The sequence below is a fragment of the Cupressus sempervirens genome, chromosome 5 (assembly GCF_028749045.1).
Source record: "Cupressus sempervirens isolate cs-2001-9-10 chromosome 5, ASM2874904v1, whole genome shotgun sequence".
Taxonomy (NCBI): Eukaryota; Viridiplantae; Streptophyta; class Pinopsida; order Cupressales; family Cupressaceae; genus Cupressus; species Cupressus sempervirens.
In genome coordinates, this window is record NC_143122.1 from 912500778 (window position 1) to 912527854 (window position 27077).

At 35.7% G+C, this 27077-nt stretch overlaps 1 protein-coding gene across 2 annotated transcripts in view; it reads right to left on the minus strand.

Moving 5' to 3' along the window:
- Positions 1-6793: 6793 nt before the first annotated feature.
- Positions 6794-27077, minus strand: part of LOC149558876 (Transmembrane amino acid transporter family protein) — a 144292-nt gene continuing 124008 nt past the window's right edge. For both annotated transcript variants that reach the window (XM_089832889.1, XM_089832890.1), the window contains 3 exons: positions 7625-7668; positions 7429-7491; positions 6794-7170 (listed from right to left, as the gene is read on the minus strand). In XM_089832889.1, coding sequence (XP_089689015.1) covers positions 7069-7170; positions 7429-7491; positions 7625-7668 — 209 coding nt within the window. In that variant the 3' untranslated portion in view covers positions 6794-7068. The remainder of the gene's footprint in view (positions 7171-7428; positions 7492-7624; positions 7669-27077) is intronic.

Below are 27077 nucleotides of genomic sequence, written 5' to 3' on the forward strand. Positions count from 1 at the left end.
TTTCAATTTTATATTCTCAAATTTTTTAGTTAGTTCCAAAGTACAAATGAAATTATTATATTCCTCTCGAAGACTTTCAATTAAAAAATCTATGATAGCATCATCTTCATACCCAATCTTCATTATTACAAGTTGGTTTCTTAAATTTTTCTATTTAGCAATATGATTATTCATGCTATCTCCAACTTTCATTTTCAAATGAGTTAATTGCCTCTTAATATCCATCACTTACTTGTTCTTTTGTACATTGTTTGCAAAGTTTTCCGTATTTCTTTTGTTGTTTTTAAACTTTGAACATGGGGCCTAATCCCTTCATTTTATTCCATTTATCATGTTGACTTTGATCTATAGGTTGTTCTTCTTCTATCTACTTCCCATAAAACTTTTGTTTGTAAATTTAACTCCATCTGACATTTCCAATCAGCATAATTAACACCATATAGTTTTTCACTAACCACAATATTAGATATCCCCATACTTAAATCCCTAACATACAAGCACAAAATCACACAAGCACCAAGGTTCTTGCAAATACCATGCCTTATTTTGGCCTTCTTATTAACAAATCAAACAAAGACTTCAAAATCTGATGGCTTACAAGAATTAAGATAGCTTTATCAAACTTTTCTCTTGACACAAAGCTACCACTTTCCACTTTTATCAACCACTTGCACTTACAAGAATATCTTTTAAATATGCTTGATTGCCATATCAACAAACAATTTGTGGTATCTTCCAATAAAAACTTGTACTAATCCACAATCACAATTAAGATCTCTCAAATATTTCAACTATAAAAGAAGCATCATTTCAATATATTCACCATAAAAGAACTTCTCAAATTCACCATAAATTATAGCAATATAAAAACAACACTCCCACATGTTAACTTACCCCTCAAAATTTCATATATAAAAGATTTCTTTGACTGATCCTTTATCTTCACATACAAGCCTTTCACAAATGGAAATTAACTACACTTAAGCTTGAGGAAACTTACTTTCAACATTGTTTCCCTTTTCTGTTCCACATAGATGGTATTCTCCTTAGCAACTTGTGTGCTCTAAAACTAGGAAAGCCTTCTAACTGTTGGCATAACGACTATATCCCCGATGAGATCCCTCTCCACCATCATTACGTGCTTTTGGTGTGATGGAAAAATCTACATGGTATCAGAGCAAGTTATAGGAAAGGAAAAATCCAATTTTCTTTTGTTGTAGGTATAGAATATCAGATCTGAAAATGGATTCTCCACCCTTTATTATTCTTACACCATACTATTTTGATTGGAAGCCTAAAATTTTACTCAAGCTCCAGAGTAAAGGCCTCTATCAAATAGTTAGGAATACAAAGATTGAACCCAATTCAGCAGTAGAGAAATCTAAATACTTCAACCATATGGATGAAGCATTTGGTTTGTTATGCTTGTCCATATCTAAAGAACTGTTGTTCCATGTTTAGGCATGCACAACTCCAAGCAAAGTTTGGGATACCTTGGAGACCCTATTTGGAAAGGAAGACAAAATGCGGGGTCATATCCTTGAAAATGAGCTTATCTAATTAGATCCAAGGAATTTTGACAATATCCAAGATTACTTCACAAAGTTCAAAGCTTTGTTGCTTCAGCTGAAAGAATGTGGAATTGACAAATCCACAGAAGAAAACAAATGAGCTTATCTCATTAGATCCAAGGAATTTTGACAATATCCAATATTACTTCACAAAGTTCAAAGCTTTGTTGCTTCAGCTAAAAGAATGTGGAATCGACAAATCCACAGAAGAAAACAAATGAGCTTATCTCATTAGATCCAAGGAATTTTGACAATATCCAATATTACTTCACAAAGTTCAAAGCTTTGTTGCTTCAGCTAAAAGAATGTGGAATCGACAAATCCACAAAAGAAAACAAATGAGCTTATCTCATTAGATCCAAGGAATTTTGACAATATCCAAGATTACTTCACAAAGTTCAAAGCTTTGTTGCTTCAACTAAAAGAATGTAGAATTGAAAAATCCACAGAAGAAAACAAATTACTACTTGCTATTTTGTCAAAATTGGGTCCACAATATGCTATGTTTGTCTCTACTTTTCACACCATCAGGCTTACAACAGGAAAAAGTTGGAAGATGCCCACTCTTGATGCTTTCATTGAGTCCTTGGTACATGAGCAAGATAAGCTTATAAAGATGAGTACTTTGAAAAGTTCCAAAGCTCATGCTCCTGTAGTGCATACAAGTGACAAGAGGAATTCCAAATCTAATCAGTAGTCCAAGACAAAGAAGTTGGATAAGCCTTGTAGTTTCTGTGGTAAAGAGGGACATGCGGTCAACAGATGTTGGATGAGATTAGAGGCCTTGGAAAAGGCTATGTAGCAGCATGAAATTTCAGCCACTGAGTCTTCTTTGTCACAGACTAGCCAAGGCCATGCTCTTACAGCATGGGCCTCATCTTCATTTCCTCTTTAATTATAGTTTATTGTGTAGATTAGTCATGCCTCTTGGTGCGAATGGTTTCATAGTTCCATAGTTGATCAGATTTATAGACTATAGACATATGTATTTTCAATCAACATTTCATTCTTGCATGGTTGAGTAGTTTCATTAGGGTCACTCGTACAAATTGATGTGTCATTTGCATCCTTGAGAGAGAGATGTTTTGCCTTGTTTTCCATCTATTCATTGTTTGGAGGAGCTATGCAAGTTATTGTCTTATGTATCTTCGATTGACAGATGTTTTGCCTTAGTTTTCCATTTGCTCATTGTTCAAGTAGTGTCGTTAGGGGCACTCATAGAGATTGATCCTGTTCTTCACCATGGTTTCAAAGGAGATTCTTCATTCAACACTGTGATGGTTATCATTCGACTAATGTCCACAATTTTCTCATCTCAAGGGCTTTATATTCTATCTTGTAAATTTTGAGGGGGGTTTTATTCCCAATGGGTTTTCTCTCTTTCCTCATTAGCTGATCTTTAGTTAGAATTAAGGGGGGGTGCTAGTGATTAATGCAACTACATGTTCTTCCATATATTTCTCATGTCGTTAATCACTGTGGATCACTATTTGGAGATTTATGTGCTTCAGTTTACCGCTTCAAACTATATGTGTCAAATTCCAAAGTTTATGATCTATTTGTCCAATTTGACCATTTCCAGCCTTAGTTAATTGGCTGATGTGTTGGTTGAGTCTTAGTTAACTGGATGATGTGTTGGTTGAGCCTTAGTTAACTAGATGATGTGTTGGTTGAACTTGAGTTTACTCCAGCACTTCCTTAATTGTAATCTTTACTTATAAAAGCTTTTGTTGCCATCAATAAACCAGAGAAGTTTTTTGTCTGTTGTTCTGTTTTTTTTTGTTGCTCTACTCATACAGAGACATTGTTATTTTTTTTCTTTCCTTTGATATGTAGATTTTTCCATCACACCAAAAGGACGTTTTGATGGTGGAGAGGGATCTCATCAAGGATATAGTCGCTACGCCAACACCCCCCCACACAATGGACCTAGATACAACCATTTATCATGTGGGATGCATCCACTACATACCATGTTGATAATCCAAGCCTACGTGGGTGAAGGGTCAAAGGGCTCGAGGGACTCGAACCGGTGACTTGTGCTCTAATACCATGTAGATTTTTCCATCACACCAAAAGCACATACTGATGGCGAAGAGGGATCTCATCAGGGATATAGTTGCTACACCAACACCCCCCACACGATGGAGCCAGATACAACCATTTATCATGTGGGATTTGCACCCACTACATACCATGTTGATAATCCAAGCCTACACAAACGAAAGGTCAAGCTAGTTCGAGTCCCTCAAGCCCTTTGACCCTTTGTCCGCATAGGCTTGGATTATCAACATGGTATGTAGTGGGTGCAAATCCCACATGATAAATGGTTGTATCCGGCTCCATCATGTGGGGGGGTGTTGGCATAGCGACTATATCCCCGATGAGATCCCTCTCCATCATCAGAACGTGCTTTTGGTGTGACGGCAAAATCTACATGGTATCAGAGAGCAAGACACTGGTTCGAGTCCCTCATGTTTACCATACAGGGTAAAGAAACTCAACACATGTAGTGTATCACGATTCAAGGCAGAACAAATACTTTATTCATATATGCACTCAATGATTACAATCTGAATACAATGACTACAATGATCACAATGATGATTCCAAAGTCCATCTTGGACGTGTACATATACCTTTTTGAAGGGGTGACTCAAGTGTCGCGTGCCTGTTCGAATACTATTCTACCCGTCGGCTACACTATACATTTTAATGACAAAATCATCCCCCCCAAAAGAAAAGTTGTCTCTGGATGACAATAAAACAAAATATCCAAGACAGATTAATGAAACGGAATACATTAATTGACTAACTACAAGAAGATAGATTTGTTTGTCACACCACTTCCACATTCGTCTCGTGCCTGCACCAAACTAGTCTCCAAACCACGTTGCATCTGTAGCTTCTGCTAACACAATACTGTCTCCTTAATCAAGCTAACTTTGATGGCCACCCATGCTGCTTTCTCTACTTCCAACTCTTGGGTACCCTGATCCAAGTATCATTGTACTGTCTTCAACTGGATGATCAGCTCCTCCCGAGCTCTCTATGCATCCACCAAGACAACTTCATGTCCAACACCTACTCCAAGTGCCTCAAAGCGTATCACCCCTCTCGAAAGGCTTGCTCCGTTGATCTTTCCACCTGTGGCACACTATGCCTGCAGTAGCTTTAGGTCTCATCAACTAGTCACACTTCCCATGACTAATAACTGCACTAACTGGGGGTCTAGGGGGCATCGCCCCTAGCGGGGTCGAGGGGCAACTCCCTGACCACCAAGACCAAATCAGCACCCTCAAACTCACACAAAACTATATGGAACACACCATTTTTGTGATTTTCTTCTAATTCCACACTCTTTAAGCCAACCACTTGCATTTTCTACCTATTTATGTCTTTCCCTTCCCTTCGCCATCATATGTTACTCAATCTGAATTGTTTCAATCTGTCGTCGTTTTTTTTCTTTTTTCAAAGAACATTTTTGATTTGTCATCATTCTGAATATTCTGTGTTTATCTAGTGTACTGCAATCTTCTTCTCCATCTCCAATTCCTACCATATGGAATGGCTCCCTTCCTACATTGAAGATGTTCCCACTTCTCCAACGTACGGCTTCCTTGTTACTTTGAAATAATTCTATCCCCTCATACCGTACAGTTTTGTATTCTCACCTAGATATTCACCGTGTGGCATTCATTTTTCATAACCATGGTACACTATACGGTGTGTTTCTTGTCCTTGCTTTGTGTTGTACGGCTCATGTTCCCTCCTGCTCTTGATGTATGACCTTTCCCTTCTCTACTGGCCTCCATTCTTCCTGGACTTCAAGCAATGATTAAGTTTTTAGAAAACAATAGCTCTCCATACAACGTACGGCTCTTCCACACACCAGGCAATCTCAACTCTCCCCTTCCATATGTCGTACGGGCCTCCTTCTCCCCTCTCTATTCTCATATGGTCCTTTCTCATCCTTGGATATCGTACGGTTCCTAGCTGCCTCTCTTTAAATGTCGTACGATGTCCAACCTTCTGATATTCTCATTTGTTTTCTTCCGTATGGTGGCTTTCATAGACCTTTGAGGCTGTACGGTCATTTTTCCCTTGAGCTCTCTTTTTAGCACCGTACAACTGTCTTTTCCACATAGCTTTAGCCGTATGGCTATGCTGTTCTCTAACGATGTACGATTTTCTTGCTTTCAGTCGTGTTCTTCCCCTGGTCGTACGGTTTCAATTTTCTTCCTTCTACGTTCTTCCTTTGGCAATAGGGCTTCAATTTATTCCCTTCTGTGCAATTGCTCCTTAAGTCTGTTAGATTCTTGTTTCAGCAATACTAAATGGCCATACAGTCTTCTTGACTTCTTCCAATTTGCATGTTATATCCCTTTAAGGCTGTATGGTAGACCGTACGACAGGCTGTATATCACTTTTAATACTTCTTCACACTTTAAAACTATAGTTTATGACTTGGCACTTTAAAACTATGTTCAACTTCTATATTTTATTACTTATTATACATATATACATTATTTACAGATGTTTTTTCTTTTCTCAGTTGCTTGTCGGTCGAGGACCATTTCTTTCATGGTATATTTTTAACTTCAATCCATTCACTGCACCAACAAAAGTCTGCCAAAATCTACACTAACAAAAGTCTGCCACAGTTCTGGAGTTCCAATTATCAGAGAAAATAGTAGCATAACACTTTCAAGAATTGCAGTCACCATTCCTCAGTCATGCTCTAATAAGATGAAAACACATGTAAAAGATAACACAGCTGATTTCTCAAACATTAATGAAAAATATCCCAGGCTCAGGCATTCTATTTATAATGAAAAATGCAATAAGTGTACCGAGCTGTAGTTTAAGAAGTAGATACAATATTAAGGAATATGGTTGGCAAAGGTAGCTGGGTGGCATGGAAAACAGCTGCACGTGTTTTTTCATGAGCTTTCAGATATTTCTTGGTCTGTGCCAACCATGGTAGTTGGCATAGTAATTAATTTTCTTCAACAGTTTCTTTCCTGTTGAACTCTTGAACCAGTTATTTTAATAATATATATACAAACGGTTTGCCACTTTTTGCCATAAAAAAAATTCAAACACAAATTGTATCAGTTAATAAACTTGTTTGAATCACTCTTCCATAATATACATGTAACAGTTAATCCACGAAGCAAACCCTATTTTTATATGCCAAAAATATTATTGAGATCCAGTAGTTAATCCAAATCAGATGGCCTTGATTATATGAACATACAATAATTATTTAGTAGTAACATGCTTGTTAAGTTTACAGAATTTTTCAATTAGAAAAGATTGAAAATATAACAAGATAAAAATGCATTCAAGTCACAAATTTTAAAAGGGCAAAACCCCCATTCATTGGAACTCAAGCTTCACAATGTCTCAATCCACATTGAATTTGCTTAAATGGGCAGTCTTGTTGAAAACAAGTTGCAGCATAACTTATAGTCGGTTGATCCATTGTGGACCTTTAATGTGAAGAATAATTTTCTGACATATTAAGTAGTGAGGAATATGTGCCAAGAATTACACTGACAACGCCGATCGCAACAATGACAATACATAATGCCACCTACATCATGATAGAACCGGGATTTACTTAATGCAAATATGAATAATCATTAGCCTGTTCTAATTTACTGATTATAATTAAAATGTCCCAACATCATATACAGAGAGTCAAAAATGGGCAGATTGAACTCTTTCAAAATTATGAAGTTTGGGCATCTATTCTCGTGCTAAAAGAATAAAGAAACTTCATGCAAAATATGATGGTTTTCAAATTGATTATTGAAATATTTAATATAAAACGCTAAAAAATTAATCTTGCCTGGAGTTTGGAGGCAGTCCTCCCCATTATTTGTAAGAAACAAAGGCATGGAAGGATAACAGCCTGTCACAAAACCAACATATAAGCCAAAAAATCCATCTTATCTAAAAGATAAGTTTTATATATGACCGAGATAGGAATATATACAAAGCAATAGTATTTATAAATTTTTTTACAAAACTAGGTGAAGACTTACCACCAACATACTGAGAACAGAACCAATCAGTGCCATCATTAGGCCTGCAGCACATCACAAAAGTCTAATTAAAAATATATAAATAAAAATCAGAGAGTAATGGAACAATGTGAATTCCATTACTCTGTACTATATCTACTAATATCTGTCAGTTTTTATACCTATTAATGCGTAATATATATACAGTTTTACTGTACTTGTTTATTACTCTAGCTGTTCATGTATACTCTGCTTGATAAGGTAATTTTTTTGATATCAAACCACCACTTTTAGCAATTTTGGTTGCGTATTTGTAAAATCTCACCCGTTCCAAATTTATATACTCACATATATTTACTTTTCTGTAGAACATACGAAAACTTAAGACTCAAGGAGATGACAGATTTCTTTTAGCCTTCATGCTAATCTTCTTGCTAAAGCAGTGCTGGTATTCTTGACATTTTTTATATTCACACGCCCTTTATTTTTGCATTTATAGATGTCTTAGTGGCACATAAGAGCATGTTTGAATGTCTCCTATATTCCTTTCCATACGAATTTGCATTGCATGCTGCCTAAAATTTAACACTGAGGATATAGACTATCCCAAGGGCTAATCGAATTGTTCCTAAGTTTGGAGACAGCCAGAAAAGGAACACCATTGTTTGGCCATAATTCTCTATCCTGATTTTCATTTTTTCGCAAGGAACACCATCGTTTGGCCATAATTTTCTATCCTGATTTTCATTTTGTCACTGTAATTTCCATAGCCTGTTTTTCCTTTCCAAATCCAATGTACTTCAATCCAAATATAGTTTTATTGTTCCATGCCCACCCTTGTATCCTAGGATGCTATGTCGTTTTCCATACCCTGGAGTTTGCAACATCTTATAATTTTGTACTTTTGGTTTTCATTTGTTTTTGTTTTCTGTTTTTTCTCTTATTACTACCGAATCTTGTTTTTGAAGGCATACATTGGAGCACAAGATATTTTCATCTACAAATTAATACCCCAAGGTACCAAATTCTCCATGGACTATTGCAAGCCCAAACACCATCTTTTTCTTTTTGTACAAGCCTAGGTTTCACAGGAATGCTTATGCCATAATAGTGAAGATGTAGGGAGTGAGATCTCCCTGCCTTGGCCCTCAGAAACATTTGAACCAATGATATTGTATTCCCCAAACACGAATAGGAGAATGTGAAACAGTGGTTTGTCCCATATCTAGTGGTTACACTCATGACACACATCATGTCATTTCCCTTAGACAGTGGAGAACATTACCAAGCATATTCTTTGAAATATCTTCAAGCTACAATCAATTAGTTCTCATTATAAGATATAATGATCAATATGATGGCCAACAAGTTGGGAAACCATGCCTTTCCAAGTAAAGAAAACTATTGGCTTCAACCCAACATCCAATTGGCGGTGGTATCAATGAAATCAACTACTGGACACAAGGTCCATTTATTAAAAGGCAATACAATTTTTTAAGACATCTTCTGGTTTCTTAAGTGATCAATGACCATCAAACCATTTTTTCCCTCTTATTCGTTTTCTCAATGATGGACCCAATGCACTGCATCTATATTGATTACTTCTTTCTATCGCCTCACTTTCTGGCCCATATTGTATTCTTCACACAATTTTTACATCCTTCCCTTCATTTTTTCTAACATTATTTGTCAAAAAGGGATGTCATGTGGACCTCAACAACACAATGGCACTGACACAGATTTAGTCTGACCTACTCATCACCCACATTGATTTTATTTTCTTCTCTTCATCACTCATTTTCTTTGCCCATGATTTCTAAGTCAGCATCACACATACTTCCAACATGATCTATCCTTCAGAAAACATCACCATTCTATGCCCAACACTATTGTGTCATGTTTCTCTCCTACCATTCTTGTGCTTCCCTCTTACAGCTGCTTTACCTCTCTATGGATGACAAATTTCCCTTGCAAACCAGAAATTGCACTATGATAGATCTTTTCTAAAACAAGCCAGGTATTCATCCTTCAAATTGTCTCATGTCTGCAGTATACATAACAGCACGAAACCAGACATCCCACCACAATTTGAGAAATCTCACCAATTCTTATAAGATCAATCCTTTCTAAGTCTCTACATTACATTTTCCATAAAGGCCACTTTACACAATGTCTGCCTTCTCCAGAGGAATCCTCTTGCTTTCAACCCATATTCCATCAAATTTCTGGATGGAGGACAAGGAACTAGATGAAACATTTCTAGAAGGTGCATTTTTCAGGAGACAGATAATAAAAATAGAGAATTTTTTTAAGTATTGACAAAAAGGCATTCATCATATAGATTAGTTGCTGATAAAGAGCAGTATGTTGTCATTGATGTCAACCTATGAAATGATTATTGCAGATATAAAGTAGCATGTTGATTCGGAGTGTGTTGTCATTTGCAGATATGGAGCAATGTGTTTGGAGATTGTAGATGTAAGCAATGTGTGTGGTCATTGATGAGCTTGTCTGGATGTCCCAAGAATAGATTGTTTCACAATTATATCCACCTATGTTTATGGATGCATATCAAAATGGTCCATGGTTGGATGCCAAATGCATTCTGATAAAGTGTGCTATCTAATGATCATAACTGGATGTCAAATATATTAATTTAATGTCTATAGTTGAAAGTTAAACATGTTCATCTAAAGCTCATAATTGGATGTCAAATATGTAACATTCTGAAGTTCACGTTTGGATGTCGGAAAGTTTTGACTGGAAATTTTTTGCAATGAAACAACTCAAATATGTTGTACCATTTATGGTGTCCTTGTCTCAAGGATTTGTACCACATTTCTCTATGTTTTAAGTTTTTGATTAGGAAAACAGGTTTTGAAAGGGCTTTGAAGCCCTATACATGAGAGATCAAAAATATTACATTAAGCCCATCTGAACAACATAACAAAAAGAGACAGAGCCAACAGCCAAAAGCTAGCTACAAAAGGACAGCAAAACAAACAAAAGACAGAACCAAAAGACACAAAAGGGACTAGAAGGACACCAAAAGGGACCTAACCCATCTTTCTAATCAACTTAGTAGCTTGCTCCTCTAGCTGGTGCATCTTCTCAGCTGCTTCTTTGATCTGATCGACATCAAAGGAGGCCTCAACAATCATTTTCCTTTTTCTAGACCTAGTCCTCCCAGTGCCTTCCTTGTTGTCAACAACAATCGTTTTCCTTTTGCTAGCCCTAGTCCTCCTCCCAGTGCCTTCCTTGTTATTAGCAGCAATCCCCTAATCATCAGTGATAGAGACAATGGTAGAGACAATGGCTTTCTCCCCTAAACTTCCTTCCAATTTACTGATGAGAATTTCTACACGATCATTGGAAGCTTTAAGGATTTTGTAGCTTTCATCTGCTATACTCCTAAGGGTGCTTTCAATACTATTAACTCTATTATCCACTCAACACAGCCTGTAGAAAGAAGCCATGTCTATGAGAGAGCCCATAGGAGTATTGTCCCACCTAGCAATATCCTGAATGTTTCCTTTCTCAATCTTCCCTTCTACAATCCCCATCCTCTCTTTCAAGTTGATCACCGAGTGGAACAACCATTTGATAGACCTAAAAGTTGTCCAAGAGAGTGTTTCCGGCATTGTGCAGAAGATTGATATCCTCCTCCTTGTTGTCACTGAGAATGATCAAGGAAGGATCAATTAGCACTTGGAGGTCCATGTTACCTGACTCCACCTCACCAACTTTCAGGTCAATCTTCTCCTTCACAATCCACAAGCTCACACTATCCATGGTCATATTTTTCCAAACAATCTTTCTACCTTTGAGAGGGGTAGAAGTCCCTTCAGTAGCTATGTCCTTGTCAGTATGGGTCGGCTCAAGATTAGAATAATGTTTCTTTGGAGAAGAGGCATCGCCATACTAGTCTTTTATAAATTCTAGTGGAGAAACCAATCTTTGACCAACCTTCAAGGCCTCTTTGCCAGACTTTGGTTTCTTCTTGGCTCTATTGATAGTTTTGTTGGTGCCTTTTTGTCCAATGTCCGTGTCCATCTTATCACCGTCGCCTTCATATTCATCTGACGAAATAACAACCTTGGTTTGTTTTTTGGACACAAGGGTTATGTCATACTTTGAGGTCAGCATAGCCTTCCTCTTCTTGTCTGTCCCCTTTCCAAGCTTTTTCTTGCTATAGTCAACTTCTTCAGGCTCAATATCCATAAACTCCTCATACAACTTCTCGTCTAACTCCACCAGTTTCTTTTTTCACTTTTTCCTAGAGGTAAATTCTTCTTTGGAATCTTCACAAGGTTTTTACGGGCAACAACATTCCCCTTCCCCTTTGCCTTAAACCCTACCTTCTCATCTTCCGAATGGAATCCTTCAATGTCCGTAGTGTCAGAAAGGCCTTGAAACTCCTTTGAATCATTATCATCTACCTCCTCCACATCTTTAACCTTCGTAAATTTACTAATGGAATGGGTTTTAATGTGCTTGTAAATGAGCAACATTAAACCCTCGTGGAGGGGAGAGTTAGCCAAGACTTTCTCTCTTGAACCATTGATGCTAGAAGTTAAAGAAGATTAAAGATAAAAGGGGATGGAAATCTTGATACCATGCCTGAAATGATTCAACAATGCAAAATGGTGTGAGCAATTTCTAAAGAATCTACCATCAAAAGTCACAATAGTAAATGATAGACCGCAAAACAAAAGGCAATAGTTTCTTGATACACCCATGCTAGAAGTAAGTCTTACCTTCTAGTTTTACTAGAGCTTCACTCTCACCTAGCTCCTTTGGGAAGTCATTAATGGAAAAGTTCAAGAACTAACACTCTATATAATTTTTTCCTCATCATAGGAATTCGCGTCACTATGGAAATTAGTTCCTCTGTAATAGAGATATTCCTACCACCCAAGTTCAAAATACCATCATTCCACTTATGCATGAAGAGTTGGGTAACATTTGGGTTACCATCGTGGAGTCGCACCATGAAAGTGGTTAGACCACCCCTCTCCAGAATTTCCCATACCTTCGTTCTTCTCTTCCATTTGTCATGGTTGGGTGGTTCTCGATCTCTACATTGTCCCCCATGGCATGATTGAAGTTTTTGAATTGCAAAGAGTCACTACAAAGAGAATTTTCAAGAAAAAGCGAAGAAATAAGAATTGCAAAAGCCCTCACAATCACCCAAAAATCATGCGAAGAAAAGAAGCAATTATACCAAGTGCCATCCTTCCTCTCATCCTTACATCTCGAATTCATCAAAACATCACTTCTATTTGTGCTCATTCTTACTAATAATTGTGCCTTCTTTCCCATTAATTCTATCGTAATCAATGCAAGATATGACATTCATTGGTAATCCGTCATCACCCTGCCATGTCATCTTCTCTTCATTCCTAACCGCCACATTGGCTATGGTTGCTGGGTAATATGGTAGCTCTCCATAAAATTTAGAATGTTAATGGTCTCCTTAGTGATATTATGTATGTTCCATGAAGGTTGATTGGCATCATTAAGACAATTGACTATATTCAAAAAATCTCCTTCCAACCATAACTTAGATATCCCTTGAGCCTTTGCCAATTTGGTTATCTAGAGTGCAGCCATTGCCTCAGTGAAATGTTTAGTCTGAGCTCCCAAGGGGAACTCTATGTTTTAAGTTATTGCCTTGTGGTTTGGAAGTTAAACTCATAGAGCTGAAAAGAGGATGAATCCAAAGTTTCAAGTAACAATTTCTTATGTTGAGAAAGCTAGAGGTGTTTATGTACCAAACTGTATTAGGATGGTGTATAATATCTTAGAGAAGTTAGAATGGTCCACACTTCTCTCTACTTCAATTTTTGCTCTTTGGCAGTTAGGGAGACTTGTTCATATTGTTTGTCTATTGATCTTCAAATTTCAAGTGTTCACATGCACCACAAGTATGAATGCCATGTTCCCTACTTAAGAACCCCAATTATGGTATCCTCTTTTGATATAAATATTTAATAATAAATAATAATAAAATACAAAAATAAACAAACAAATTACATAATTATAATATAAATTTTTGATACTAGTTAAATACATAAAAATTAAGATAGAAGCAACTTAATCACTTGGAACAATAAAAAGGTAGTTTGTAGCAATAAATATCAAAAGAAATACTAAAGATCAATGAGGAGAAAAGATTCGATATCCTTATGATCAAGGTATAAGGTGCAACTCATAAATGTTGCGATTAGGGAGATTGTATTATTTGACTTTATTAAACCTTTTTGAAAAAGTGCAATTTGTTAAGAGGGGTGTGATTCATATTTATTAGTAGTGTGATTTTTTAAGTAATGTGAAGAGATGTGAACTTTTTTAAACAGCTGACTATTCATAAAGGAATGATATAAAAGGGAGATGTAAGTCATTGTTTGAGAACGAAGGATACACATGAGTAGACCAGGGACTGAATCAGGAATAAATTATATGAAGTCGGTCAGATCTTTATGGGCAAGACATCTAAAAAAATTGATACACAGACAGACTTCACAACTCTCTCTCTCTCTCTCTCTCTCTCTCTCTCTCTCTCTCTCTCTCTCTCTCTCTCTCTCTCTCTCTATCTATCTATCTATATATATATGGCTGCAGATTATTAATATAAAGATAAGTATATGTATATATCTGCATCTTACTATAAGTATCAGATAATTACTTAATCTTATTTTAATAGAATTTGTGATCCTAGGGTAAAAATTAGGATAATTGCAAAAAGGAGACACTACAAGTGGTATAAATATGGTTTAATGCAAAGAAAAATATTTCTCTTTCTATGCAATGTTTAATCAGTGAATGCAACATGAAGAAAATAAGAAAAATACTTTATGCATCTCCATCTTATTCTATCAACAAATACAAGAAAATAAAATCATAGATGACACCAAGATTGTTACACAACTCAATCTCGTTCTCAATGCACACTATCACAGAAAGGAAAAATAGTAAACATAAGAGCAGCAATGTATGTGAGCCAAAACTAGCCCAAGTTTCAGCAAAACTTGATTAATTATGTTTAGACGTAGAATGGCCCTAACTTCAAAATTTGTGTGGGTGGGTGTAATACAAAGGTGAATGGATGTGAAATCAGGTGGAATGGTTATATCTAGATGAGTAGTAGTAAAACTTCGCTGAAGAAATAGCCATAAAGATTAACCCATCTAAGGGTTGAATGGTAAGTCTTCATTGCCCATGACCAAGCAATTCACTAGCACAATTTTTACAATTGTAATATATTATAATATTAGATGTGATGTAGGTAGGTAAACTTACAAAACTGACAAACAACTTTGTGATGAGAGTGAGTCATTCATATCAAGCAATTGTGTAACAGTATATAAGAGAGCCATTCTCCTTTCATTCTCACACTCAAGAATTGGACAATGAGCCAAGGTGAGAATTTTGGAGATTTCTAGAGAATTTGTGAATGATTTTTGAAGAATCAATGTGGTAATTCTTGAAGAGAGAAAATTCTTGTTGAGAGGTCATTTCTAGAAGTTGTTTGAAAAGTGTGATATGCATGCTAAGTTGTACAACCTTTAGAATAGATGCTAATTGTGAAAATTGAAAGGAATCTTTAGGAGAGAGAATATGTTTTTAGAGAAAGAGTAGATATTTTATTACTTTTTCTATGTTTGTCTTCTTCAAGAACAATTTTGTTTTTGAGGAAGAAGTTTAATCTTTGTTAATGTTCCTTGCATGTTCTTATGTTTGTTTATTCTATTTTGCAAGAAGGGAAAATGGTAGAACCAAGAGGAACAAGCTTGTCTAGAAACCAACCAACCAAAAATGAGCAAAGGTGATTCTATGTTGGTGACACAAATCTTGGATGCCTTGACATGAATTCATTCAGAAGGAGGATGCTCAAATTTAAAGACCATGGTTTGGCTTACTTGGCTACTCAAATTGTAAAAAGTGGGATTGTGGATGTAGTTAGTTTTCCTTTTGCTTTCCAACATGCAGAACTGATGATTGTAGCATGCTAAAGGAATTATAACTCAAAGGATAGAACAATCGTGGTTTTAGATAGAAAGGTTTTGATAGATCTCTCTCCACCAGCAATTTCAAAGGCATTTGGAATCCCAACATATAGGACAACGACGTTGAAATCAAAGGAGTAAGTATTTAGAATCTATATTGCTGGGATTGAACATTGTGAGACATGGCCACCATACGTGGTTGTGGAAGAATAGAACACACTACTCCAAGTTTACCTTAGCAGCTGGTTTGGATTGACCTCCAGCGAGAGTATAGTGATTTGGTCATGATGTTGAGAAAAATATTTGGTATTCCACAATCTTATCAATTTGAGATGTGGATCTGATATTTCATTGAGCAGGTGGTCATAGGATTCAATAACATAGATTGCTCTGGGATGACAACAACAACTTGAATGGGTGACTTGTGAATTCGGAGCAATCAGGGCATTTCTACACGAGCTCCTATGTCATTTATATGTTGGCTCAAGAAAAGACGATCTAAGGTGCAACATAAAAAAATGGAAGTGGTTCACACTTCTCGAAAGTACATGAATGTTATCCTCAATTGCAGTTATATGCTAAGGATGATTTTTCCAGAGTCAACAATGCTTTTGCAATGTGCATTTTTAGGACACTGCAAAAGAGACTGCATATGAGACTGTCAATTGGGGCGATGAAATTGATTGAAAATTTTGTAGCTTGCTTTATGCAGTTCTCTACCTTATACATCAGCGTGTAGAGATTTTTTTGCAACCGTATAAACTCTCGAGAAGATGATCCTGTTGGAAGTTACTAGGCAACTAACATATTATTGCAATATTCTAAAGAGGAAATTGGAAGTTGAATTCTCAATCTCCATAGGACTAGAAGTTGAGATGTGTTCTTGTTGTAGGCAGTTGAAACATTATCAAAGGAGATGCATTTCAAGTTGTTGACACTTTTCTTAGGAAGGTTGGATTATGTTCCTTGTAATAAATCAGAGTGGTAGCAGGCATGAAATAACAACATGAAATGCACCTTAGGGATTTGTTGGTCTTGTTGGAGATGAGGACAATATAAAAAAGTGAATGTATTCTCGATTGACGTTCAATATGATCAAAGTATGCAAAATCATCCAAGTTCCAAGCCAAGTGGAAGAGGATATGAATATAATCTAGTTCAGACATGACCCAGAAAGAGAAAAGAATATCCATCCATATTACTAGTCTAGGTATGAAATATCAACATGAAATGAACCTTGAGGATTTCTCGGTCACATTGTAATGAGACCAAGATCAAAAAGAGAATGTATTCTTGATTGCTACTCACAATGATCAAAGTATGCAAAATAATCCAAGTACTTGACCGAGTGGAAGGGGATATGAATATTCAATCCAGTCCAGATAAGACCTAGAAAAAGAATAGAACATTCATTCATATTAATGGTATAGGAAAGAAGTATTTCACATTAATTCATTATTTGTATTAGTTGTGAACTTCAAGAAATTGTAGATTGAGTGTCAAATCAATAGGTTGAAGATACCTAAGGATAACTTAACTTTTGACATGATGGGTCATCCATCATTGCAAGAGGAAAGACCAAGGCATCCCTCAAAAGGATCTTACCAAGGAGTGTTTTAAAAAGAAAGGAAAGAGTTTTTCTTGGGAAGTACAACTAAGAAGTAGGTCTATCCTTTACATTGAAGAACCCTAGCAAAAATGCCAAAGACCAAAGACTATATACATCACCTAGTATCCAAGTTTGAAAGAGATCAATGCATTCACTAGAGAGGAGGTAAAAACAAGAAAAAGAAGTATAGAACAGGAAGATTAAATAGCCAAATTGATGCAAGATGGAGAACAACTACATTTATCGGGAATCTGCTCAAGCAAGAGACAAAGGGAAAGAGTATGCTATAAAGGACGGCCTTGGTGTAATTTTAGAGCAAGAAATGATGGAGATGGAAGTTTTTGAAGTAAAAACAAACATTATTACTCGAGAAGTACATGCTCATGAAACAACAAGAAGTCATGCTATCAAGCAAGAGATTAATTAAAGATTAGAAAAAATCAAGAGACATTGTTAGTCAATAATTGATATACTACCATTCTTGATTGGTTAAGGCTATAGAAAAGTTAGGAGAAAGAAATTGACCAAAAATTGAATTGCAAGAAATTTTTAATAGTCAATAGAAAGGAAGAGAAATGAAATGCCAAGAAGTTTGCAAAAGTCATCATAGGAGAATCTATTTCAAGACTATAGTTTTTAGTGCCTATAGTCGATAAAGAGAAGGATCATATTATTGCAAATGAATATAATGTGATAGATTTAGATTTGGGACATGCCTCTTGAGAATAGGTTATTGAAGTATTCAAGGATTCTATACAAGCAATTAAGGAAAAGATGAGGAAACTAGAAGGAGAAGACCGAAATAGAAAAGGCGAGAACAAGGCATTATGTGAACAATTGAACAATTTACCTTACCTAGTGAGGGAGGAGAACCCAACCTTTATTCCTCTGATAGTTCCAGTTGAGCCAATATAATTTATCTAAGTTACCGGTACGGGTACGGGCACGGATACGGATACGTGGGTACGACAACTTTTTGGGAAGGGGGTTTGGGTACGTTTGGATACGTCTGTACAAATAAAATATAAAAATCATAAATATATATATACATATGCATTTGTACAACTTGAAAAGTAGAAACAAAAGTTACAAAACTAAAAACATATAAAAATCATAAATATATATTATATATCTGTGCATGTATACAGAGTTACAGCTTGAAAAGTAGAAACAAAACTGCCATAAATATTGCAGTAGCACATTTATAATGATTTACTTGAAGTCTAGTTTCATATCAATTTGCCAAAAATTGAATGTTATGATAGATATATCATATATCTGTATCGAATTCATTGTGCATTGGTTAAAGTTTAAACTGTCAAAATATTACAATTAGACTGATTAGTAATCAGCATCATATGGGTCATCAAGAAAATCAAGATCAGTGGAACCACATGCAGCCCCAGTTTCACTTCCACAGCTAGAAGCACATTGGCTATTTGCCTCCACAGAGGGTAAAGATGGTGCGTTAACTGAAAAGTCCAGATCTGTTCTCTCAGGATCTACATCCCACAACATTGTGCGCCCTTCCTTGTACAGACTTTGTTTATAAGTAAGAAAGCGCAAGTTGGAATGCACATAAACCAATTCTTCTGCCTTACTTGCTGCCAATCGATTGCGTTTCACTGAGTGAATAAAGGAGTATGTACTCGAATTTCTCTCAGCTGAAGAAGAACTAGCAACCTATTGAACATTTGTCACAATGTTAGAGAGTTGCAACTATAAAAATAACTTTACTTCTGACATTAACAGACTAACAATGTTAGAGAAGTGGAACAAAAATTAAGAAACATACCTGTGATAGAAGTTTGATTGCAAGAGTTTGAAGGTGTGGTGCTGTATGCCCATTAAGGTACCACCAAGCATGAGCTTCCTTTCTGTACTTGTCACGGATAGCAGCAACACTTTGACCGTTAGAGGATACAAAATCAACAAACTCAGTTGTAACTAAATCCTCCATTGCATGATCACGAAAGAGTCTACTAAGTGCTGTCCTACATCCATCACTTACTTCTCCATCTGTGTATGGTGGTACCCTTGTTGGCTGAGAAAGAATTTCATCACTATAAAATTTTGGAGTCAATGCAAATGCAAGAAGATGTAATGGGGTGGTCATTTTGTTCCACTGTTCAACACAAATTGATTTAACTTCTTTGAAAAAAGTTTCTTCAGGATCCTTCTCTTTTTTATTGATGACGTCTCTCATTAACTCAATCATTGAGTCAATGCCATCGTATACCATTCCCAAACATGGGTGATCCATGTCAGCAAAACGGATCATGCTCATGATGGGCTCGGTGAAACTAAGAAGATATTGCACTCTTTCCCACGCGTCTTCTAGGATCATTTTCTTTACATTTGTTGCCCTTTCCGTATTGGATTGCCTCCATTGAGTCCAACTTTGACCAATAACCATGCCAGCAAGTGCCTCTCGCACCAACACAAGTCGCCTCAAGACAATTGTGTTGGATGCAAATCGAGTCTCAGCAACCTATTCAAGAATTAAAAATCAAAATTAAAATATGAAGAAATCATTATCACATTTAAAAAGTAAATTCATATTAGTAGTGAAATGTAGAATTGAAAATTTGAAGTGTTTCGATTACCTTCAGCAATTCCAACTCTGAAAATGATCTAAAAATGGCTTGTGACATGTTATGGTTTGTGATGAACATCTGAATCTCTTCAGCCTCAGCATAGACTTGTTTGATCCAATCTATTTTCCTACCCAACTTTTGTAGCATTAGGTTGAGAGAGTGGACAGCACAAGGTGTCCAATAGATGTGTTCAAAATGTCTCTCAATCAACAAGCCTGCAGCTCGACAGCTCTTTGCATTGTCTGTAACAACTTGGACAACATTTTCAGGATCCACATCTTCAATGCATTGTATAAGGATATCAGCAATAAATTGTGCATCCTTCACCTGTCTCTCACAATCCACAGCCTTTAGAAACATTGCCCCTTTGGGGGACACTGCAATCACATTTATCAATGGTCGATTTTTGGTATCCTTCCACCCATCAGAAATAATTGACACCCCTGTTTGTTTCCATGAATTTCTAATGGAAGCCAATGCATTGTTTATGTTTTTGACCTCACTTGCTAGTAAGGTGGTGTGTACCTTCTCATAACCTAGCCCTATCCACCCTTGCAGAGCCTCATTTGCTTTTCTCAACATATCCTGCCAATATGGTGAGCGTACAACATTGAATGCCAAACCGTTTGCATAGATACATCTTCCAACAGCTTCATCTGCAATCTCCCTAGCATCATTGTTGAATGCTCTCTCCAATGGTCCCTTACTTCTCTTCTCAGCAACAGGTTCTTCTTCAATTCTGTCTAAGAACGGGTGGTTCTCTACTATGATATCAGGAAAGTCACTATGAGATGGAGAAGGTGGGGGCCTTGAACTACTTCCTTTTCGTTTCAACAATGGATGGTTTGTGGCACGTCCCACTCTTGCATCTGCTTCCTCTTGCTCTCGAATGAATCCTTCTATTTATTGAGGTGGCAATCCTTTTGCATCCGGTCCTTCACATGCTTTGATACCCATTTGAGGAATGGCACATAAATGGGCTTTCACACGGCTATAGGAGCTAGTTTTCTCCACATGGCATAAATTGCATTCCCAAACAAATGTTCCACCTCCTTTTACTTGGCTTTTTATCATGACATATTTCCATAATGGTGAATTGGGATCGGTCTTGAATTTGGGTCGAGCAGTAGAAGAAGCTGACATTGTCCTGTCTACAAGAACCAACAAGTTAAAAATAAAAAATATTATTAAATAATTAAATAATAGTAAATACAATATTAAATATAAAAATAAACAAATTCAATTTCTATTTGAACATTAAAAAACAAAATAATAAATATATATTAACAATTTAACATTATAACAAATATTTATAATTACAATTTATAACAAATATTATAATTTATTATATAAATATTAAATTAATAAACATTAAATAATAAAATAATAAATACATTATTAACATTTATTATTTAATACTCTAGACATTATATAATATAATATTTATTCAATATTTAAATATTGACTATCATTTAAAAAATTACAATTTAAAATATAAATATTATATATAATATAATATATACAATTTTAAAAAAACTTGGAAAATCTTTTATATCAATAATATATTAAAGTTATAAACTATATATAGTATTTAAAACTTTAAAGTTTATAACTTCAAATAAATTTTTAAAAAATTAAAATAAACATAAACATAGGAAACAATAATATATTAATAGTTTATAATATTAATATATTATTGATTCGTATGTTTATGTTTATTTTAATTTTGTTTAGAAGTTTAAACTTTATAACATAAAACTATAAAAGTTTAAAACATACATATGTTAATATAAAATAAACTATACATAAAACTTTGTATAAAAGTTTATAACTTTAAATAAATTGAAAAAAAATTAAAATAAACATACCTTCAGCCTGAACGCAAAGCTTTGGCGCCAGTTGACTCCCCCTGCTCACAAGCTTCCGTCATCCCAGTTGCTGCTGCTGCCGGTCGTCTCCCGTCGTCGTCCCAGTTGCTGCTGCCGGCGATTTCCTATTGCAGTCTGTTGCAGTTTCTTTTCGACATTTTCAGTCTGTGCTACGGTTGTTATCAATTCACGTTAGGGTTTTTACTACGGTTAAAACGAGTTAAATACAAAGGAAAACCAAACGCCGACCTAAAATATCGTGGTCAAACTGCCACATTACCTTTCAAATCGAGTTAAAAACAAAGAAAAATCAGATGCCGACCCTAAATATCTTAGTCAAACTGCCACGTTAACATTCAAATCGCCATGTCATCCAAAAACATTTAGATTCATTGCAAAAAAGGTAGAAGTCGAACCCTGTTTGATTCCACAGGGTATTTCAGACGTATCTGATTCCGATACGTACTGTACTCGTATGTGAAGGCAAAAGGGGAAGTACCGGTAACGTAGTAATTTATTGATAGAATTAGACAAATTTCTCTAAATGCATGAGCTTTGGTTAATGGCATCTAGAGCGAGGCATACAAATTTGTTGAGGACTTAGTAAAAATTCATGAAAGGCCATCAACCATCTTTTTAGGATACAATACATAGATGAGTCATGGGAGTATGAATAAATTTATTAGGACGAAGTAATCTCACACTTGTAGGATTTAATAAAGACCCCCAAGAAGATGTTGGTTGATGGTGAAGTGATCAAGGAAGGCAAAGTATATGACATTGGCTAGTGGTATAGCACAATAATCATGGAAATGGAAATGTTAGAGAATTTCATTAAGGAATCTACTTGGTTGAGGAAACTTAAAAATATTCAGCAAGGGATCTTCAATAGAGTTGCAATATTGTTATCACTAAGATTGGCCAATAGTGAAATAACTATGGACAACTTGAGAAGAAAACTGGAGGAGTTCTTTTGGTTGAACTTTTTCGTAAAAGAAGACCTTGAGAACTTTTCCATTTTTTCAAATGTCATCAACACAACTCGCGACTTTTTGTCAGATTGGGAGAGCAGTTTGAAGAAGTCTAAGCAAGAGATGACAATCTTGGTATTCAAAATGGAGTTGGCACCAAGTGTTAGCATAGATGACTTTGAGATTTTCTTGACAAGATTTCATGATTTCAAAGGAGCATTTAATACATAGTGGGCATGCATGTTACCTTACTCTCCCACTAAATAGGCATGCATAGTGGGCATTTATTACTGAATAAGAAGGTAGTCTTTCTTCCAGTTGATTTGTGTGCACTTGTTGTGAGGTTTTGACACCATCACCCCATTGCAAACAAGAGGCTTCCTCTTTTTTGTTTTCTAGTAAGTGTAGGTGGTCACTAAGGCCTAGATTGCAACAATTTTTTAAGTCTCAAGGCCTTGGTACAGAGTAGAGTAAGTTTGATGGGCTTTAGGTGTAAGGAGTGTTTAAAATTAATCAAGCCCATGGGTTTCTGTTTGAGAACAAGGAGTCAAAATTGTAGGGAAGACAATGAAGATCAAAGTAGCGTCTCCAAAGGAAATTCCTCATAATTGCCCAATTTATGCCATGTTGCAAGAGTGTTCCTCTCGGAGCTAGTAATTTTTCCCTTATAAAATCCTCTGAAACACGTAATTTATGCCTTACTAATTTAGGCTTTTGGTGACATGACATTAAGAGATTAAAGGATCAAACATCAGAGATAAATGACAAATTGAGGGTGAGTGAAGTCAAGTTTGTTGAAGTGCAAATGTTCAAATTCCTTGGATAGGGGTGGAATTCGCCCCCTACCCAAGAATCTATCCTTAAAGTCCTTAGACTTCTGCCCTCATTTTGATAAGGAAAAACAAAATTAGAGGCCTTGGGCTTAATCAAAACACAACATCTGATCCAAGCCATAGCTGGTTGAACTGAGTTTTATAGATCAAGGAGGCATGGACTCAAAAATCCCTCTCACTACTCTGATTTTACTCTAAGAGTTGGAGTCTTTAGATGAATCAAAGAGTTGGGATGTTTGGACAAGTGTAAAATGCATTATGAGATAGTGTAAAGTTGGCTTTGATGAGCAGGAATCCTCAAAGGGTGGCAGATTGTGCCACCCCAAGAGGATTCAATCTAATGTGCATGATCTCTATCTAGCTGGGAGAACTAATCCACCTCTAATTATGAATCTTGCCTTGATAACAATTGGGTTCTATAGGTGTTTTGGAATCTAAGTTCAAAGTGAAATAGGTGAGATCCAGGTTGAGCAAGAAAATTTCTTAAGGGAGGGTAGATTCCAGCTGCCCATGAAGATAAAATCCTCCTTACACTATATTCTACCCAGCTTGTGATTTTTTCCTCCCACTCATAAGAAATCTGCCTTGACAATTGCAAGACCCTTGTCCTCTATATGATGAAACACAAAGCATGGTTGAAGACATGGAGGTGATCGGGTGGATGAATGAAGTTGATGGAAGACAACTGTAAGTATTAATTAGAATGATGGAAGCAGGATCTAAATTGGGAATCCTCAATGGATGGTGGGTTCTACCCTCCCATGAAGAAAAAATTCTCCTCAAAACCTAAATTCTACCCCAAGGAGATAATTCACCCAAGCTATCAGCAGCAACTTATTAAAAGGTGACAAGTATTTAATTAGAATCATGATCCCCACTACAGGTTGGCAAATGGAGAGGTAGAAGACCTCCAGACACCTATATAAGGAAGAGGAGAAATTCCATTTTAACATCACGATAGCAATCATACCTCTGACCTTAGGCAACGGATTCCTTTGCCTGGTGGTAGAGACTTCTCTTCATGCTTTAGCAGAGATCTTTATTGAGATTTCTCTTCATGCTTTAGCAGAGATCTTTATCTAGGAGTAGCAATAAAATTGTCCTAATGCAGCAACGAATGTCATCTTCTTTAAGGAAGAAAATTTGTTCCTTAATTGGGCTGTGAATTCTCTTAAGGTGCTGAGGCAATTTAACAAATGGACTCGTCAACATTCAGAAGGAGGATAGGAAAGGCAAAATCTGGACATGTGATGCCTCAAAACTAGTCATCCCAGAATTTTTTTAGCAGGGATCTATTCCAGATTACAAGGTCAGAATCATTTCACCAATAAAATTGACAACTTAGAGATATTTGCAAGAGAAAGGGAAAGGGTTTTGATCTTGACATTGAGATGTTTCATTTGGCCTCTTTAGTATTAATGCAATTATCATGAAAATTTCAGATTTAAAAAACATAAAGAAATTTCTCAAATAAAATTTTGAACTTGATGCTTTTTCTTTCCTGTTTTATATGGTGCAGATGACTCATGATTCAAGACTCCGAGGAGGATGTAATAACCCTCTAATAAGGATATCTAGTATCCAATCGTAATCATCCCTAAATTATAATAGAACAAGAATATGAAATAACTAATCGATTTAGACGTATAAAATGAATAATAATTTAGTAAAAGTTATTTATATTATCAAATTACATTTAGATAATATTAATTAAAATCTTAATATAAATAAACAATTAGTAGGGTTTGATCATTCATCTTTAAAAGCTTGAATATTTATCCAAGCCAAACCACCAATGCACATCGATAAATAGATATTAACAATCATTTAAATATTAGTGTTACGTCAATGGGTAGAAGACCACGGGTCCTAACCATAACAAGGACTAACCAACGGTATATAAGACACACTAGATATTGAGTAAGAGCACCACGAAGAAAAGTAAGGAATGGGTCATCACAAAATAAGGTTCCATTCCCCTATTAATATGGAAGTAGAGATAATTATATCTGCATGATGGATTCAATCAACTAAGTCAACATCAAACAGGACCCAAGGAAATACAGACAAAAAAAATAGTAGACAAAAAACTATTAAAGGTGACATCAAACAAATCGAATAATTGAAGAAGACAAAACCACTGCAGATATTGATAATCATGAAGGCAGTCAATGTAGCATTTCTTTAAACATAAAACAAATTAACTTCATCTTGAGAAGCAGGTAAGTCCATTAGTCATACAGTCATTGAGCAGTGATTAAGGGAAAGAAATGGGAATAGAAGGTTTAGTAATTACATCGCAGAACATAATACATGCTCGATAGTGGTCGAATTGATCAATCCATGTTTGAAACCATAAGGCTTACTATATTCATATACTGAGGACAAGGTAAATAAATGACATACTAGACTATTGGTAACTTGACTAAATCTTATAAGAGCCGCTGGATATATGTATAGATAATAAGGCAAGATGGGATGAGGAAAGATGTGAAATGGATGGAGAATAGAAAGACAGTGATATAAATAAGAAGAGATGCAATGGTACTAAGGGACATAGATTGAAGTTAAAGCCAATAAACAATAAATGATAACAAAGATAAAATTACTAAGGATTGGCCCACACAATGAATTCAACATTCCAAGGAAAAAATAGATATTGCTAGCAATAGATTTCAATATCGTGATACACAAGCAACATTGGATCAAATACACAGTGCACGTAGAAAGAAGACTGAAACAAGACAACATCATAATCCACAGAATAGAAAACCAGATGATAACTGAGCTGCATCATACCTTGGTGATAGAATATATTGTGCTATCAGAGAGAAATAAGGGAGGAAACAAAGACAAATATTAAGTAGAGCACAAGGAGCGATCAGAACTAACAAATCACATGGCATGTATAAAGAATAACAGTGATCTGTAATAGATAAGTTTGGCTTATAGATAAGAAGATAAAAATATTAAAGAAATGTTATATCAGTGAAGAGATTATAATAAAGATATGTTGCTAAACCTCTTTTAATAATGGAGACACTGAAAAGAATCATATGTTGACGAAAGGATACAATTCTAGATTTAAGCACTAGAAGTATATTTTTATTTATGTTGCAGAAATAAACGTAATCATGTAATAGAGAAAATTATCAATCTAAGATTGATAATGATATGAGATAAGAACTATATAGTTTTGATAGAGACCAAGTTAATCTTGGTAGAGGGCATCTATTTTGGATGTTGAGCTTCTCATGAAGAGAACTCAGAGACTAGAGGACATTCTTAATTGAATGTCAGGATTTCAAATGGTAATCCCAGAGAGATATTTATATAGAATCTCTTATGTGTATATATATATATATATATATATATATATATATATATATATATATATATATTAGTGGTTAATCATATGCATATGTTAGAGACTAAAGACTTGGCAAGAGGTGGGATCTCTACCAAGTAGTGATTATTAATGAATATGTTCATTAATAGAGATCCTAGAGGCCTTACAAAGGCACTCTTCATATGATGGTTACCTAATCAAGCGCTAATCTCACCAGAGGGTTAGGTGGATCTGAGAA